At 37.7% G+C, this 17,105-nt stretch overlaps 1 protein-coding gene across 2 annotated transcripts in view; it reads left to right on the plus strand.

Annotated features, from left to right (window-relative positions):
* Window positions 1–17,105, plus strand: part of BICC1 (BicC family RNA binding protein 1) — a 71,541-nt gene that overhangs the window by 42,130 nt on the left and 12,306 nt on the right. For both annotated transcript variants that reach the window (XM_026851985.1, XM_026851987.1), the window contains 13 exons: window positions 2,042–2,121; window positions 3,260–3,418; window positions 4,323–4,376; window positions 5,368–5,562; window positions 6,608–6,859; window positions 8,703–8,834; window positions 9,900–10,086; window positions 11,571–11,729; window positions 12,122–12,318; window positions 12,612–12,753; window positions 13,797–13,953; window positions 15,295–15,460; window positions 16,778–16,817. In XM_026851985.1, coding sequence (XP_026707786.1) covers window positions 2,042–2,121; window positions 3,260–3,418; window positions 4,323–4,376; window positions 5,368–5,562; window positions 6,608–6,859; window positions 8,703–8,834; window positions 9,900–10,086; window positions 11,571–11,729; window positions 12,122–12,318; window positions 12,612–12,753; window positions 13,797–13,953; window positions 15,295–15,460; window positions 16,778–16,817 — 1,920 coding nt within the window. The remainder of the gene's footprint in view (window positions 1–2,041; window positions 2,122–3,259; window positions 3,419–4,322; window positions 4,377–5,367; window positions 5,563–6,607; window positions 6,860–8,702; window positions 8,835–9,899; window positions 10,087–11,570; window positions 11,730–12,121; window positions 12,319–12,611; window positions 12,754–13,796; window positions 13,954–15,294; window positions 15,461–16,777; window positions 16,818–17,105) is intronic.

A 17,105-nucleotide genomic window follows, 5' to 3' on the forward strand; every position in this document is an offset into this window, starting at 1 on the left:
AATGTATTTTCACCCATGGTGAAACAAATATTATGGAGTGGTAGTAATCTTTGGTACTAAGAGGATGCCAGGATTGATTTCAGCTATTTTGCATACTTGTGACCGAACGTGTATTAAAACATAATGTTTACAAATATGTGAAAATCAACCCCAAAGGGGGGGTGGTCTGGTTTTGTGCGTTTCCTGGTTGCCTCTAAAGAGCACTCGGAGCATACATGGTGTGCTAGAATCTGCTTCTGGGAATTTCTGCCTGTGACATCCACTTCAAATATCACTCACAGCTTAAACGCATTAGAACCACATGGCTTACTGTCAACTTAAAAAAGAAAAATTGCCCTTAAGACTATTTGGGTGTTGTTGGGTTTTTTTGTTTTGTGTTTGGTTTTGGTTGGTTGTTGGTTTTTGTTTTGGTTTTTTTTTTACTTTGCTCCATTGTGAAAAGGCTGAAGCAGCAGATTTTTGGAGCTTCTGTAGATTCTATGCACATACCATGTTTTTGCGACTACAGTTTTTTTCCGTTTTTAAGAAACGAAATATATCTCTCTCTCTAAACTCAGTGCTGCATTTTTCTTGACTTTCATGAAACTTGGCAAGGAATCCGGTGTTCCTTCAGCATTTCTGTATCCCCAGCTGAATATACTCAGAACTTCCCAGTGGTAAAGGCTAAAGGGATTTTTTTATTGTTGGAACTAAAAGGGTATCCAGGCATGGCTTAAACAGTTTCATTTTTCTATTGGATACAACAGGTTTACAATCTACAGTTGTGTTATTTAGGATTTCTTTAGTAGTGAAGTGATTTCAATCACTGAGATGATGGAAAAGGCAGATATTTTGTGTTACAGCTGTTTTCTCCTGCCATTGAGGATGTATTTTCTTTAATAAACCCTAAAATGTAAGTGTCTGTCCAGCATAATGAATTAGATTAATCCATTACCCAGGAGAGCGATTAGAACTCTTTATTTTTTTGAGAACAGTTCATCCCATCACAGGAGAAAAAAACACCATTACACTGAAAAAGTGAGAGGACTCAAGAACTGGGGAAAGAGAAGTAGGCATCACCTGGAAAACCACATCCTTGTTTGTAATACTTAGTCACTTGGGTGGCAGTTGGGAATTTTTTTTGTTTGTTTGTTTTAATTAAATCTACATTTAATGTTTTTGACAGTAGTTTTGCATTGTGGCACTTTATGCTTCTGGACACCAGATGGTGCTGCTAAACTGTCTAATCTGGAATTTTCACACTTTTCTGAGTAATTGATACTTGACTTAGTTCCAAAGTCAGTTCTGTGCTTTCCGACCCAGTGTACACGCCAGGGTGCAGAGCCGTGCCTGATAGCTCAGCACCTTCTGCTGTTTAAAAACAATAGTCTGAAAAGTACAGTGTAAACTCAAGTGTGTTGTAGAATCAATATTTTAGATCTCCCTGGGCAAAGCTGCCATCAGCTGGTGTTCCTCCTGGGCATATAGCTTAGCAGCAAATCTCAATTTATGTACTTGGCGCTTCAGAGGTTTGATTGATTAAAGTCCCATTGAAATTTGATTTGGTAACTTCAGTCAGAACATTTCTGGTGGAAGCGCCTTTATGGACACGTTAAAACTGCAAAGGACAGTTCTACGAACTAATTAAATATAATGAAACGATGATGAGGGTGGCTTTGAATTTTTTATTGGACACTGTGTTAAGCTTTCGTAAAACTGTCCAAAAGCTCTTAGTTGTCCTCTCTTGATATTTGTTTGAGAAGACGCGATGGCTTAACTATAATCGCATTGCAAACAATGTTTATATTACTGTGATGTAAACTTGGCGTTTGATTTCTCTTTATTTTAATCGGTTAACATGTTTAATAAACTCAACTGGTAATCCTAATCATGGGGCTGAAGGGATGGAACAATCCATTTGGGTTTTAGCTGAATCCCAAAGGTTGGTGGTACAGTTTACTGCCGAACTATAAATAATAGATTCACGTTTATTTAAGCAGTGAGCAACTCTTTCACAGACCTTTTACTGTATTTTTCTTACAAGTTTTTATTTCTTTTATAGATCCCCATATTAAAGTCTCTGGAAAAAAGGAAAATGTTAAAGAAGCGAAAGAGAAAATCATGTCTGTCTTGGACACGAAAGTAAGAATGAACACATCCAGAATGACACCTTAACCCCTAATTTGGTTGTGACGTTGATGTTCTTATATGGGCTCATTTAAACAGAAAGTATTTGTGGCTGCTCCAATATTCTTTCTGAATGTTGATATTTTGGTGTACGGACACATATTTAAACATGCTACGAGGGAAATACTTGCTTAAAGCACTTTTTCCAGATCTGAACTATGTAGAAATAATCGTTCCAGCCGTATGGCTAAAACCATACATAGTTTGTTCACTGGATTGGGTTTTTCCTTCAAAATCCGACATACAGCTTCCCTGCAAACAGTAGATTATACAACCGCTTCACCCAACGTTTTGTTTCTGCTTGAAATTCAATTTTAGGGGCGTTCATGCCGTTCTGTTTTTAACTGACTGCATTCTATAACTCTGAAACATCAGGACCACAACTTCTAAACCATCTAGATTTTGGCCAGGGGTTTTATATGTTCATCAGATTTTCCTTTCATCCAACAGCAAGTCTTTTGGGGCAGTGTGTATGGCTTCTGCAAAGTTGGTTTTGATTCTCTGAACAGATTGTCGAAAGAAACATTCCAGTGACAAGTGCCAGTTTGTTAACAACTAATAGCAACATTATTATGGGCTGTTAACAATACAGCTTTTAAGAACAGCCGTAGGCAGTGTTTGTGTATTTTAAAAATTGATGTACCAGAAAAATCTGGTATGTTTGCTAAAGGAGAAAAAAATATATATATATTTTAGGTCCCATGGCTTTGATTCACCAAAATCTTCATCACATGATTTTTTTTATTTTTGGATCAGACAGGGGTGTGTGACTGCATTTGAAAGAACACAGTTGAAATAAAATTAGAATGGATTGGAAAAGGGTCAGAGTTGATAAAAACTAGAGTGCAGTTTAAAAAGTCTTAGACATTTTTGAAGATGTATCTTTGGGATATTTATTTCCGTGTTAATTCTTCGTTGGAAAGAAAATGTGAATGGTTTAGCATCTGACTGATCTGTACTGAAAACATCTTACTTGAGTAGAAGCCACAGGAAAAACAATTTGGAAATACACTTCTGAATGTCATTCTTGAAGTTACGTTACTGTAAATGCTGAAGTTCTGCTGTGAACAAATCATGGGTGCTTGATTTCCAGAGCAATCGGGTAACCTTGAAGATGGATGTTTCACATACAGAACATTCTCATGTGATAGGTAAAGGTGGCAACAATATTAAAAAGGTGATGGAGGAAACAGGATGTCATATCCATTTTCCGGACTCAAATAGGAATAATCAAGCAGAGAAAAGCAACCAAGTAAGTATTGTTTAATATTTAATTCATTTACACTGTCACTCCTGAGAATATCAAACATTTGTAAACTTCTTGTGTCACCTTGGGTTTCTTGTGAACGGTGGGTTCATGTTCAGGGAAATAGTTTTGGTATTTACACTCTGTAAAGCATGGCACTTCCTCAGCGAGCAAATCAATTTGTAATGGCTCATGAATCATTTTAATTTTTTTAAACTATTTTGAGCATACAGAAGTCCAAAACCTTAGTGTGAATGGTAGAGAAGCAGTATAAAAAGCACTGCTTTTGTATATTTTTTTTTTCCTGTTCAACATCTGACTTATTTAGCATATTGATTAATTTCTCGGTGCTTTCAGTTTATGGGGTAACTTAGTTGAAAACTAAATTTGGTGGACAGCTAGCAAAAATAAACGTCCTATTATAAGAGTTCTGCTTTATTAAAATAAGTAATTGAACCTGAATTGTACATCTTCTGTAATGCTGATATTACTGAAATATTTCCTTTCAGGTCTTTCATCACTGTATTTAGAATTCCCACTTGTGCATGCTAGTGGCTGCGGAGAAAAATAGTAATTTCAAATAAGAAAACCTACTGTTGAATATTAGCGTTGAGCACGTGCATGCAGTAGTAATTCCATTGTTTGATTCGAACAACTATCAATTTTTTTCCAGTTTCTTAAGCGTATGTAATCTAAGATGCTATAATAGTCATAGATTTTTTTTTTAAGTGGTTTTAGTTTTCAACTGCTTTTTACAGAACACTTAGGATGTCACTGGGTGTCAAATAATTGTTGATTTTTTTCAATTTTTTTTTTTTTTTTGTGAAGAGAACACATTTATCTGAAGAACTTTGTCCAGTGCCTCATTTGAAAATGTGATGCTATGTTTTCTACATCCTTGTTCTTCCAGGTGTCTATTGCAGGACAGCCAGCTGGAGTGGAGTCCGCAAGAGTTAGAATTCGGGTAATAGTCTGTTTCAGTAGAGTGTCCCCTTGAAAACACATGACAGGGGGGAAAAAAAAAAATTGAGAACCCTAGGGTTGTCTGGCTCTGTCTTATGACAGCAGAAGTATAGAACAAATGTGAGTATCCACATGAGTAAAATGCAAAGGGTATTATAAAAGCAGGGATTTGCGTTCTGGCCAATTTTTTAACTAGCCCAAGGTGGATCTTGAACACAAAGTCTGTAGTATAAGCAAGATGTAAAGTATCCCGTAATGTGTTTAAAATTACATCTTAACGTACCCTCCACGGATGGCCTGTAGAAGCTCAGGCATTCTGTGTGAATCTGACTTGGGAAAGGCAATTGCTGCCTTTTTATTTTAACCATTTGCATCTATAATTTATGTAAATAATTTCATGAAATTCAGTTCTCTTCTCCACTCGTAACACTTTCTATCATTACCTTCTAGTTGTGAGTTGTATGTGTATTCTGGCATGCACAACTATAAATCTAATGAATTACGAAAAATTTTCACAATTGTGGTAGGTCACACAACCTTGGTCTTTGCAGTCATGAAAGAAGCTGATGATTATGTAGCTCTGTAGCTGACTTCAGAGCTCCAATTAATCCCTGTCAGAAAAGAGACTTCTCTAGGAAGTTTTACAAATATTGACTTGTTTGTAGGTCGGCTGGGTTAAGCATGGGAAATTACCTGGCTTTATTCTTGTTACACAGTTGTAAAAACTCCTATTTTGGAGGGAAAAAAAAACCAAACAAACCAACCCCCACAAAAAACACCCCGCAAACAAGCCGATGCAAAACCAAAAAACTGGAAAAATTGGTGCCGCTTTCCAACTGCAGCTGTGACAATATTTTTATCAACGAACCCTGGGCAGAGAATGTATCATGTCAGTTCAATCATCACTGACCAATATTATGATTCAGTAATAAATTATTGTCGTTTTAGTGACCGAAACTTCAGTTTTCAATATTTGCTCTTCAATCTTGTAGGAGCTGCTTCCATTGGTACTTATGTTTGAATTGCCTATTGCTGGAATTCTCCAACCAATCCCAGATCCTAATTCTCCCACAATTCAGCATATATGTCAGACATATAATATTTCGGTTTCCTTTAAACAACGCTCTCGAATGTATGGTGCTACAGTCATTGTCAGAGGGTCCCAAAATAACACTAGTGCTGTGAAGGTAAGGTGTCTTCTGAAGTAGGTTTCTGCATGTCATAAATATATTTAGGTTTATCTAAATTTATCTAATTTATCTATTTATCTAATTTATCTAATATTTATCTATTGATCTAATTTATCTATTTATCTAATTTAGATGCTTAAGAACTAGATTAGTGCTATATCCTGCCTCATCGGTATATTTTGTTATTGTATAATCACTTGTGAAGCCTGAGGGCTTTTTTTTTTTTTTAAACTTGTATAGGTGAGGTGTGAAAATGTGTAGAAAATAGTTTTAACCTTAAGATTTATATTGTTTGTGCTAAGCTTTTAATCTTTTTTTCATCTCTTGCACACCTGTTTGGGTTTCCAGCAATTTCAGAATATGTGCTAACCTTACCCATCTTTTAATTTTAAAAAAAAAAAGCAAAGAAAAAAACTCACAAACAACATACCTACCACCCCCCAAAAACCCCCAAATCAACCAACCAACCAACAAAGCAACCGCAAAACTCACCCCTTCTCCCCCTGAATTCTTCATCCTTTGGTCGTTTCAATGTGCGCTCAAATATATAACCTTGAAAGTTGCACTAGCAGGCAATAAAACTGGTCTTCCAAAGCCAGGACTGGGAGATGTGAATTTGACGGTCAAGTGAAGGAACTGCCATGAGCCAATTTATCTTAATAAAATAAAGTTTCCTTCTTAACCCCTGGCAGCGTGATGGATTGGGTAGTCTCGGATGGATGTATCTCAAGCCAGTAAGAACATCTCAGGCCAAAATTGGAAGGCAAATTTTGCAAGTACCCATAGTAATCTCTATTGCCTTTCTTATTGCTATGTGTGGGCACAGAAGGCCTGCTGGGACCAAACCATTTGACATCATCTTACTCCCTTTTACCATGGTTTAGTCCATCTGTTACCTTTTAACAAATCAATCCTTTTTTTTTTTTTAAACCAAACAGAATTTTCTTATTCTTGAACGTGGAGCGCGTGCAAGTAAAGAAACAGCCCGAAATGTCCTTCCGTGAGCAGTGTTTCACTGGTTTCTTGCGTTTTTCCCCTGCAGGAAGGAACAGCCATGCTTTTAGAACACCTAGCTGGGAGCCTGGCCTCTGCAATCCCTGTGAGCACACAGCTAGACATCGCAGCGCAGCATCATCTCTTTATGATGGGTCGAAACGGCAGTAACATCAAACATATCATGCAGAGGACTGGTGCTCAGATCCACTTCCCTGACCCTAGTAACCCACAGAAGAAATCCACTGTCTACCTCCAGGGCACAATTGAGTCTGTCTGTCTTGCCAGGCAATATCTCATGGTAATATTTTTTTTTTTTTCCCAGTGAAAATTGCTTGGAAAAAAAAAAGCCAGATCATAGAAAGTATGCTACTTCGGCACGTATTTATGGGCTAAATGTAAGTTAGGCTTAGAGAGGAGGGCTTGCTACTCGCATTGCGAAAAGCTGGTGTTGTCAGTGTGTGTAGTTGTCTAAAATACTTGCAGCCTCTGGTATCATGATTTGAGAAATGACCTAAGGTAATATAAATGCAACGTAAGCAATTTAAATCTACGAGAAAAATATGCTTCTGAGTAGAAGGCAGATTTTGGGGGGGTTTTGTTGGTGGGTGGTGGGTTGTTTTTGTTTTGCTAACCTGCCTTTCCCATGTCTGTCAGGTAAGTAAGGTTTCTTTTGTGAGAAAGTGGCAGGAATTTCTTCGTTCCTATGTGGGTGAGTTTTTTTCAAGGAAACTAGGGAGCCATAGCAAATAATTACTCATTCTGCAGTCTTCCTTTCTGTTTCTAAACAGCTGTGGTGATGAACGTTATTATTCCTTGTATAGATTTTTTGTTATATTCATCTTTAAGTTTCACAGGAGCCTTTAGGCATTGTTGTAGTACTGATGTTTGTACAGAGTTTTTTATATATATATATATGGAAACATGAATATCACATGGGATGATAGGACTCAGTTCCAATTCAAAGCTGGTATCGTGATAAACCACGCCACTGTTAAATACTTGAAGTCCTCAATCTCTCTTACATTGCAGTGTGCCTTGCTGTATAGTGGAAGAGAAAAACATGGTGCCTCTCTGTTTATACAGTTGTATTAATGATGATTATATTCTAGGTGGCTACTGTCTGTAAATACTAAGAGATAGCTTTACTCTAGGTATTTCCTTGGTGAGATTTAAGTTGTACTTTTCTGGAGGTTCATGAAGTAGAAGGAAGTGTAAACAAGCTATCATATAAACATCAAAGTACACCTTTACCCTAGAAACTTAGACCTATGGAAGGGCCATCTCTTTAGAAATATTGACATTTAATTCCAAACCCATCAGTACAACTTAATATCCCACATCACACCCACCGTATCACCCCTGGAGAACTGTACTGACCTGGAGACTCGCTCTCTTTCATCTCACAGGCATCGCGTGTCCTGAAACTGTTTCCAATTCTGTAGATAAAACAAGTATTAAAACAGCTTTTGCAGTGAAGGAATGTATCTTAGTTAACAACAGAAATTTGGAAAGCTGAGTGAGGAAGTAACTAACCAGATAGGAATCAGAGGGAAGTTTTTAAATTAGTAACCCAGTATTTTTCAGCTTCAGGTAAATGATGTAACTGTGCCAGTCCCTACATCACAGGTAGCTGCAGTCATTCTCAGCTGCTTCTGAAGTAAATTGCACTTGATTCCTTTTCTTCTCAGGCACTGTTCAGTGGGATGGCAGTTCTGTGCTGGGGAGGGATTTCCTGCAAGGTGTGACTGCACGCTGGCCTTCTCGCCGTGGTCACTTGGTATTGCCCCTTGCCAGCTCCTCTGGTTCAGTCAGAACAACGGCTGATGCTGTTTCACAGCGAGGCACTACGAGTGTCTTAAGGAATTGGAGAGCGGATTTAAAAATAGTGATTTGATCTCTGCAAAGCTTCTAGAAAGAACTCTCTAAAAGCATCTGAACATCAGTACCCAGGAAAGAAATACTGCGACATTTCTCTGAACGACTAAATTGTGATCTGTAATTCTCGTAAGAGACTAAATTTGAGTCAGAGTTTACAATATCAACAGGAAATGCAACGCCAGTGCCTAGACACCTTACAGTAGGACTCACATAATGTCCTGGAGCTAGTGGCCCAAAAAGTAATTTACATCTTGTCTTTTCAGGGTTGCCTTCCTCTTGTGCTCATGTTTGACATGAAGGAAGAAATTGAAGTCGAACCCCAGTTTATAACGCAGCTAATGGAGCAGCTAGATGTCTTCATAAGCATTAAGCCGAAGCCAAAGCAACCGAGCAAGGTTGGTGAAAAGCTGATAGATTCTTCTCAGGCTTTCATGACAACTTTTCAGAACTGATGAGTTGACATGTCTGCTCTTCCTCCCGAGCCTGATGGATCATAAACTTGTAAAAGACGTATTTTCTGCTTGAAATATTAATTTAAATGTTACAACAGCTCTCCCTTATGGTAATTTGACTTTCATAAAATATTTGACAGAGATTAGCGTTTGTATGGAATATACCAATAAAAGGAATTATGATGAGACAAATTGTATCTGACTAGAACTACTCTTTGTTTTTAAATAAACTCATCTTGAATTGCAGCTCCCCCCACATAACTGTTCTTCAGCAGTCAGAATTAAACAAAACGCAAATCATATGACTGTGTTCTACCCAAGGTGTTGAACAGAACAAGAAACAGAATTACAAAGTAATTCAGGCAGGTATGGGTAGGCCACTCTGTTATCTGTACTGTTTTATATAATGTGATAACAGACAAAAATTTCCAAATATTAAATGAGTATTCCATTGTGTCAATAAGCTTCTCTGTGTAGGGAGATATAAAATCAATACAAAGAAACATCATGTAAAGAATGTACAAGAAACAAATAATGGGGTTTTTTTTCTAATTTAATTTTCCAGGCATTTATTTTGTTCTCAAACAGCTAAGAATTTAATAGCTGAATTTAATATCAACAACTTTTTTTGTTCACTTCAAGGTATAGGCCTCAGATAAAAGAGAAGATAAGATTTTAATTATTGATTCCCTTCTCTAGATCTTGGAACACTTAAGATTTGGTACCAAATAGCACCAAGGTACAATAATAGCTATTTTTTCTCTTGACAGAAAGGTCTTTCATCGTTCTCATTGTCAAGTGCATACAAAATCCCTAAACTTACCATCAGGGCCACCAAATTGGAATGATTGCTAATGGATATTATTTCATGTTGTCTCATACTGTTATGTTACTGATAGCCATGATTAAGTAGTATTAAGAAGAGTTATGTGTTGCAGATCCGTGTTACGTGGTTGTGTTACCCATTGGTTTTCCTCTTTTGTTGTTTTTTGTTTTCTTTCCCTACAGTCTGTGATTGTAAAAAGTGTTGAACGAAATGCCTTAAATATGTATGAGGCACGGAAATGTCTCTTGGGACTTGAAAGTAGTGGAGTCACCATAGCATCAAATCCCTCTACTGTCTCATGCCCTGTTGGTCTGTCTTGTCCAGGTTTGGATATCTTGTCCTCAGCAGGACTAGGACTCACTGGGCTTGGTATGCATTATATTCTCTGTACATCTTTGGGGGTTTTTATATATATACATATATATATATATAAAATATATATATATTTGTTTGAAACCTAATTCACTTGTACTAGAGAAGTACATGTGTGTACTTTTGTACACAGATGTGTGTTTTGCATAAGGAATCATGATAAAGCATTAGGGAATCCCAAAAGCATCTGGCCTTTCAGGGGCTTCTAAAACTTCAAGGCTTTCGTAATCAGGTGTGTGACTCATCTCTAGAAAATCTTCTGGAAGCTCAAAAACCACCCAGCTAAAAGCGAAAGGGAGGGAAATAGAGGTCAAGTAGGATGCTGCTTTTACAACTTGTAGAAGAGTCTTTTTCAAATGACCTTTTTTGTTTTTTTCCTTTGGGAATACTGCGATGTCTCAGGCTGCCCTGAATTTGGGTAGGTACTTAAGGCTGTCAGCAGTACTGTGAAAGTTAACACAGCTAAGACCACACGTTTCAGGTCTGGCTGTATCTCACTAGTTTAAACCTTACGTGTCAGTATGGAGTTTAGGACAGAAAAGCTTTCTATGTTAATGTGATTTTATAGAAGTAGTGCATAGTCCAGACTGGATTTACCATTTCATTTTCAAGCTCTGCGAATGCCCTGTTATCAGAAATATATAGAAAACTAAGCAGTCCCAGAAGAATTAATGACAAATCTTGACACAGATTCTCCAATTTCCGAGTTCTCATGTAACCACCATGTTCCCTTGCAACCCGCCATCCCGGAGTGCTCCTAGCTCCATGGCACATGCTTTCTTGGGGGTCACACGGGGGCAAGTGATTGTGCCATTGGATTGTGGGTTTTAATATGCTTTTGTTACCCATTCTTGTCATGCTTGTTGGGTTTTGGTTGGGTTTTGGTTTTACCTCTTTAGAGTATAGTGCTGCACTGCCCTGAGAATGCTCTTATATGAAGAACAGATTTGAGGGAATGCTTTGGGAATAAGGAATGCATTTGGGGGATGATTTGTAGTCAGCATTGAAGATGTGAAAAGGAATTAAATAGTTCTCGGTGTGGAGGTGTAGTGGTTCATGCATATGAGCTGAGGAAAAGGTTATTGTCTGAAACGAAAGTAAGGTTGTGTAGTGCAGTTGTGTTCTTGTCCTAAGTGATGCTTCTCTGAACCAAACGGACAGAAGCGATAGAGGGGATACAAAGGGATGGTGAGGCTGAGAAGCCCCCGGTGCAGACTCTGTTATGATCACAGAGTCCAGCAGAAGGACAGAAAAGGTGTTTCGATTCTTCTTGGAGATATGATTCCCCGTTGAAGAACAAGGATTCTCAGCACGTTCTGTGCACCAAATTGACAGCGGGTTTAGTGTTAACATTTGTTTGTAAAATACATGCTGGTGAAATTTAGTTTGTTTAGTTTTTTTAAGTGCTAATTTAAGTGCTAAACCCTTTTTCTGTAAGTCTTAGCTAAATTATGCTATTCACTTGCATAATTTTTTTGCAGGCCTTTTAGGTCCAACAGCCCTGTCAGTCAACACCTCAACGGCTCCAAACTCTCTGTTGAATGCCCTTAATAGCTCTGTGAGTCCCCTGCAGAGCCCAAGTTCAGGCACGCCTAGTCCCACGTTATGGGCGACATCTCTGGCTAACACAAATGCCACAGGTTGGTGGAAGTTTAAATGTGAATTAAATGAACTGTGCAACATTAAGTCATTAGAATGACAGTTGAGAAGTTCGGAATCATTAATTCTTTAGAACCTTAATAATTCTTAAATATACCTTAACACAGATGAATAAATATCCACATGTCGAGTTATAACTCGATATAAACTTCTGACACGCTGTCAAATGCGGTGTTTTCATCTATTTTTATGGAAAACTGTGTTAATCTACAAAGTAATGGTTAGATCAAGCATTACAGTTTTGGCATGCAGTTCTAATGGAAAATTGTTTAGTGATGTCTCAAAGCTACATATAGATTTATATAAAGCACCGTAATGCCTGAGACAACTAAATGAGAAACTTAATCAGAACGTGACTAAATTTTTTTTACAGGTTTTTCTGCTATTCCCCACCTAATGATACCATCTACTGCCCAAGCGACCCTAACTAGTATTTTGTTGTCTGGAGTACCTAATTATAGTCAAAACACTCCATCCCCACCACCAGGCTTGACTCCTGTTGAAGTCCACGTTAATGGCATGCAATCGGAGAGTAAAAAAGGCTCACCTTCTTTAAATGGTCACGTGAAGGTAAGTGATGTTATCTCATGGTGAACTAGATCTGTTTGTAACAGACCTCTGGAAAAAAAAGCTGGAAGAAAACTTGATATATTAGTAAATACTTAAAGCTCCAAAGTTTAGACGCAGAACAGTTGTGTTTTCAAAACATTTCTTAAAGGTTGAAAAATGTAAAGTTAAAACATATTGTTCTCCTCTATCAGGAATGAATTTCTTCTTCTCCTGCGCAGATAGAAGAGGGAAATTCTTTCAATATTTCCTTAAGCATAATGATCACTTTAGTGATTCTTTGACAATCGTTTCAGACCTCAAATATCAAGTATGCTGCACTGTCTGCCACAGCGCTAGGAGAAAATGTGTTGAGCACAAACCACAGTGATCCAGTAAGACAAACAAGTACTCACGGTGCCTCAGAACAAGTAGCTGCCAAGTCAAATAGTGCAGAAGGTAAGATTTTGACATTTTATTCTTTTGTCCGGTAGAATTTGTGCAGTCTACATACAGTTCATGAAATAAAAACGTAAATATACTGCCTGTGCGTTGGTTTTGCCGCCATTTGGAAGCCAATATCGCTGATAGAAGCACCTGAAGGGAACATAAACGCACTAGTAACATTTTATTCTCTAAGAGCGGAGGGAGATAACATATTATAATCTTAGTATGTTTACAGCAACTTCACTTTATTGCTTAAGACAACCTCTGTTGGTTTAAATGACGTTGTATTTTTGCTTTTTAATGGAAAGGAAAAATTAAAGCCTTTGAGAAGGTTATTGCGGAAAGTTATGTGTAGATCAAATTGAGATGGCACTGCTGAACAGAATTTATTTGCATGCCTTGAAACAGCATTTCAGTTATGCTGCCTTTTAGGAGCTAAAGGAACTAATGAACTGTTCTCATCATTCTTGTAAGGGGGGGGGAAAGTCAGGTCCACTTCAAACTTGAGCAATTAAGTGTAAAGTCCTCGTTTCCCTTGCAAGTACAGATCAACAGAGATGGTTTTTTATTAAGGGTTGTGGTCATCTGAAGTGATTGAATAAAAGGTACATTGCCCAATTAAGATGATAAATATTTGTAAAAACACATTCTAAAGATATTTGAAAAGTAAATGGGGAGTTTTTTATTCCAGCAAAAGTTATCTGAGCACCTGACAAGGTTTATTAAAATTGGGTATAAACCCAAATTTGTTGGAAATACTTAGTCACTTCTGATTGTCAGTCTTTAGATTTAATATTAAGTTTAATATTAACTTAAAATAAATCTCCTAAAAAGGGAACTAGTGTGTGTACTATATATGTGAATACCAACACCTTTTTTTGTAGGCTTGAACTTCTGTTTCTGACTTTATAACCTTGACCCCGTTGTCATCCCTGAAGACTCCAGTAATTCTGTGAAGGGGAAGAGCAGGCTTTATTCTATAGTTGTTGTTCCTTCAGTAAGCTCACTAGAACGTAAGAGGGGTTTTGTTGAACTGTTCTCTATTGGCCTTGCAGGTTGCAATGATGCTTTTGTAGAAGTGGGCATGCCAAGAAGTCCGTCCCATTCCGCAAATACGAGTGATCTGAAGCAGATGATGAGCTCTTCCAAACAGGCCTGTGCTAAGAGACAAACAGTTGAATTACTTCAAGGCACCAAAAACTCTCACTTACAGTAAGTTAAACGTACAATTACACATTAATGGAACTTTTGCCATGCAAAAATAGTTGCTATGTTTGTGTAGGTAGAAGGGGAGGTTTAGTCATAAGATACCCAAAGTACTGATTTAAATCAGGCTTGATTTTTAATCACTTGGGGCGTTAATATACCTCTCAGTTTGTCTGATTATTGCAAACTTGGAATGCTTTTTGTACATCCTAAGCATTTTTCTTTGGTTTGAAAAAATAAATGCCTTTTCCCCTCCCACAGAGTGGGGATTTTTTTCAGAGGAAATCTCATTACCTATTTCTAAAGGATACATTTTTGCACTTTGCTTTTTTTATTGATCGCTTTGAGAATAATTACTAACTGTCAGCTTTTTTCCTTTTGTGTGTACCTGAGGCTGTTTTCTTCTAACAAAAACGATATTCAAGGCATAACAGCATGTTCTCAAACACTTGTCTCGGTGATTTTTTTTCTTGTTTGGGTTTTTTAATGAGCCAGCAGTGGGAAAGGCTCTTTTCAGTCATAATACGTCTTGGCAACACAGGTTTTGTGCTTAATGCAGTGTTTTGTCCCATCTAATTTAACTAGTGTTTTCGCTGTTCCTTTTGGGAGCAGTCATCACTCTTTTGAGATGCTTATTTTCTCTTACCTCATTTATTTACGCTGTTAAAGCTATGATATGTATTTAATTTTGCTCTCCTAGTTTAGAAATCCAAGGATTCCTGCTAACCTCAGTTGTTTGTATATCAGTCAGTTGTTTGTTCTTTTTGTTGCTGAGTTTCCTCAGGGCATTTTCTTGGGGTAGTCAACAGCACGTAACACACAATCGCTTTGCTTTGAAGTAGGAGTTTATGCTCTTCTAGAGTAGGCGTAAAATGTGGCTGATTTTTAGAAAGAAAAGATGACATAAAGAGGTGCTTTAGCACGTAGGACTGCAATTATTGAAGCTTTAAAAGTGTGTTAGCTTTCTTAGTCCCTATTATGCATCTCTCTTTAGCCGGCTACTGTGACTCTCTTACAGCTGTTGAACTGCTGACCTGAGCAAGGCTAAACAATATGAAGTCCCTTTGTGTAGGGATTGCGTGTGATAATTCCAGATACCAGACAGTTCAAACCTGTGGCTATAAACTATGCCTCATACTTGGTGATAGAGGAAGCAGCAATACGTGCTTTGAGAAACAGGTAGAGGAAAGCTGACACTTGCTAAACACACGGAGATGTTTGTGTACTGGAATTTCTAGAATTTTGCTGCCGAACTTCTCGGGGTGAAGCTCAGTTATCAAAATTGCGTTGAATATTCAGTGCTTGTGCAACAGAAGGCTGGAGCTTACGCTGCCTTTGCTCCCGCAGCACTGCAGAGAGGCTGCTCTCCGATGCAGAGCTAAGTGCTTCCGAAAGTCCCGTGGCTGATAAAAAGGCTCCTGGAAGCGAACGCGCAGCAGAGCGAGCGGCAGCTGCCCAGCAGAACTCGGAAAGAGCACGTCTAGCTCCACAGCCCTCATACGTAAATATGCAGGTACGTCTCCCTGAATAAACCCAAACCTAGTGCAAAACTTGATAGTTTGCAGAGTGAAATTACCATGGAGTGCAAAAGTGACTGTTGACTAGTAGACTGACTTGCCGTTACTGTTTCGGTAAGAGCATTTCCCAGCAAAGCTGTTAATTCTTTCAGCTGAAGACAATAAAGCCCTTGTGCTTCTATTGAGTAAGAAAAATGTAAGTACAGAATAGATTGGATGGCTGTACTGGTCTACACAGGCATCATCTGTGTATTAAAAAAATCTTAGATTGTTGCTTTGAGAAGAATTATATCTGCAACAGATGCTTTCCAAGTTCTTCTAAAAAGTCTCAACACAATTTTTTTTCCTATACATTCAGGTTCATATACGGGGGGATTTAATAGAGTAACTACTCTAGTTTTGCTTTATAAATATGGATTTGTACATATACTCTTTATTTTTTTCCTACTTAGTTAACTACATCCTACTACTATACTACAAACTACTTCCATGTTACCACAGCTCTCCCCAAAGAGAGCGAGCCCTTTGTCAAGCAGTAGTATCGGAGTAGTTTTCACTATAGATCTACCAGCACATGGGCATAACTAGGCTGCATGTAGTGGAGTAAGACTCATGCTAGTGCTTTGCAGCCCTTTTCCTTGGTTATTCCTCGAGTTATTTCAAGTAGCGAATTTAAAGTTTCAGGTTAAATACTGCATTGTTGTAGTTTTGTGTGTGATTAGATTTGTTAATCTGTAATTCAAAGAAGTGTAACTGAATTAACCAGGGGTATTTAAACTTCAAGTCTTCTGTTATGGGTAGTGTGAATACAAGGGGCGCTTCGCTTCTCTCAAAACTCAAGTTTCTTTCCTTTCAGACGAAGAGTGAATGGAGAACAACTACATTTGAAAGATTATTAAGAATAATGGTGGTACCTAGACGTGCTGTCAAAGATATTTAACTTTTTTGTGCCGTTGAGGAATACTTTTAAATGCTAAGACGACATGATTAAGGATGGGAAACTATGCTTGAAAAATGTCATTGAAAAAAAAATCAAGCATTCTGCCTAAACAGTTTGTAAATACTGCTGTAGCCTCACTCATATGGATATCGGATAGTTATTTAAAATCTTTGTTATCAGTGTTTGAGTGAACACTTTAAATAACTAAGGCTCTAACTGGACTGCTGTCAAATTATTGTGCAGTACTTAAGGTGTCTCCTAGATGTATTCACTGGCCGCTTTCAAAACCTTTGTTTTTACAAATTGCTGAGTACTAGAATGGCATTTAGTTAGAATGGTAATTGAGCTATCTTCTGCATGTTTTAATTTTTAGGCATTTGACTACGAACAGAAGAAGCTACTAGCAACCAAAGGTATGTGGATACACAGTGACTTCTGAAAAGTTTGTTAGTACATGGCTGAAAGAATTTCCTGAAGTTTCACTTCTGTAATTTGATATTTAATAAAAATCTAAGGCTGATAGGGAAATATTTTTACATTAGTTTTTATGTTCCAAAAATTTCTTAATACCAATGTAGTATAAAATACAGTATAAACAACTTGCAGATGGGATGCTCTCTGCGTGAGTACATCCATATGCAAATGATCCATGTTGTTTTCAGAGACCTCATAGCTGTAATATCTGATTTTATTTGGATGCA

Source organism: Athene cunicularia, assembly GCF_003259725.1.
Source record: "Athene cunicularia isolate RWA chromosome 6 unlocalized genomic scaffold, athCun1 chr6_part2, whole genome shotgun sequence".
NCBI lineage: Eukaryota > Metazoa > Chordata > Aves > Strigiformes > Strigidae > Athene > Athene cunicularia.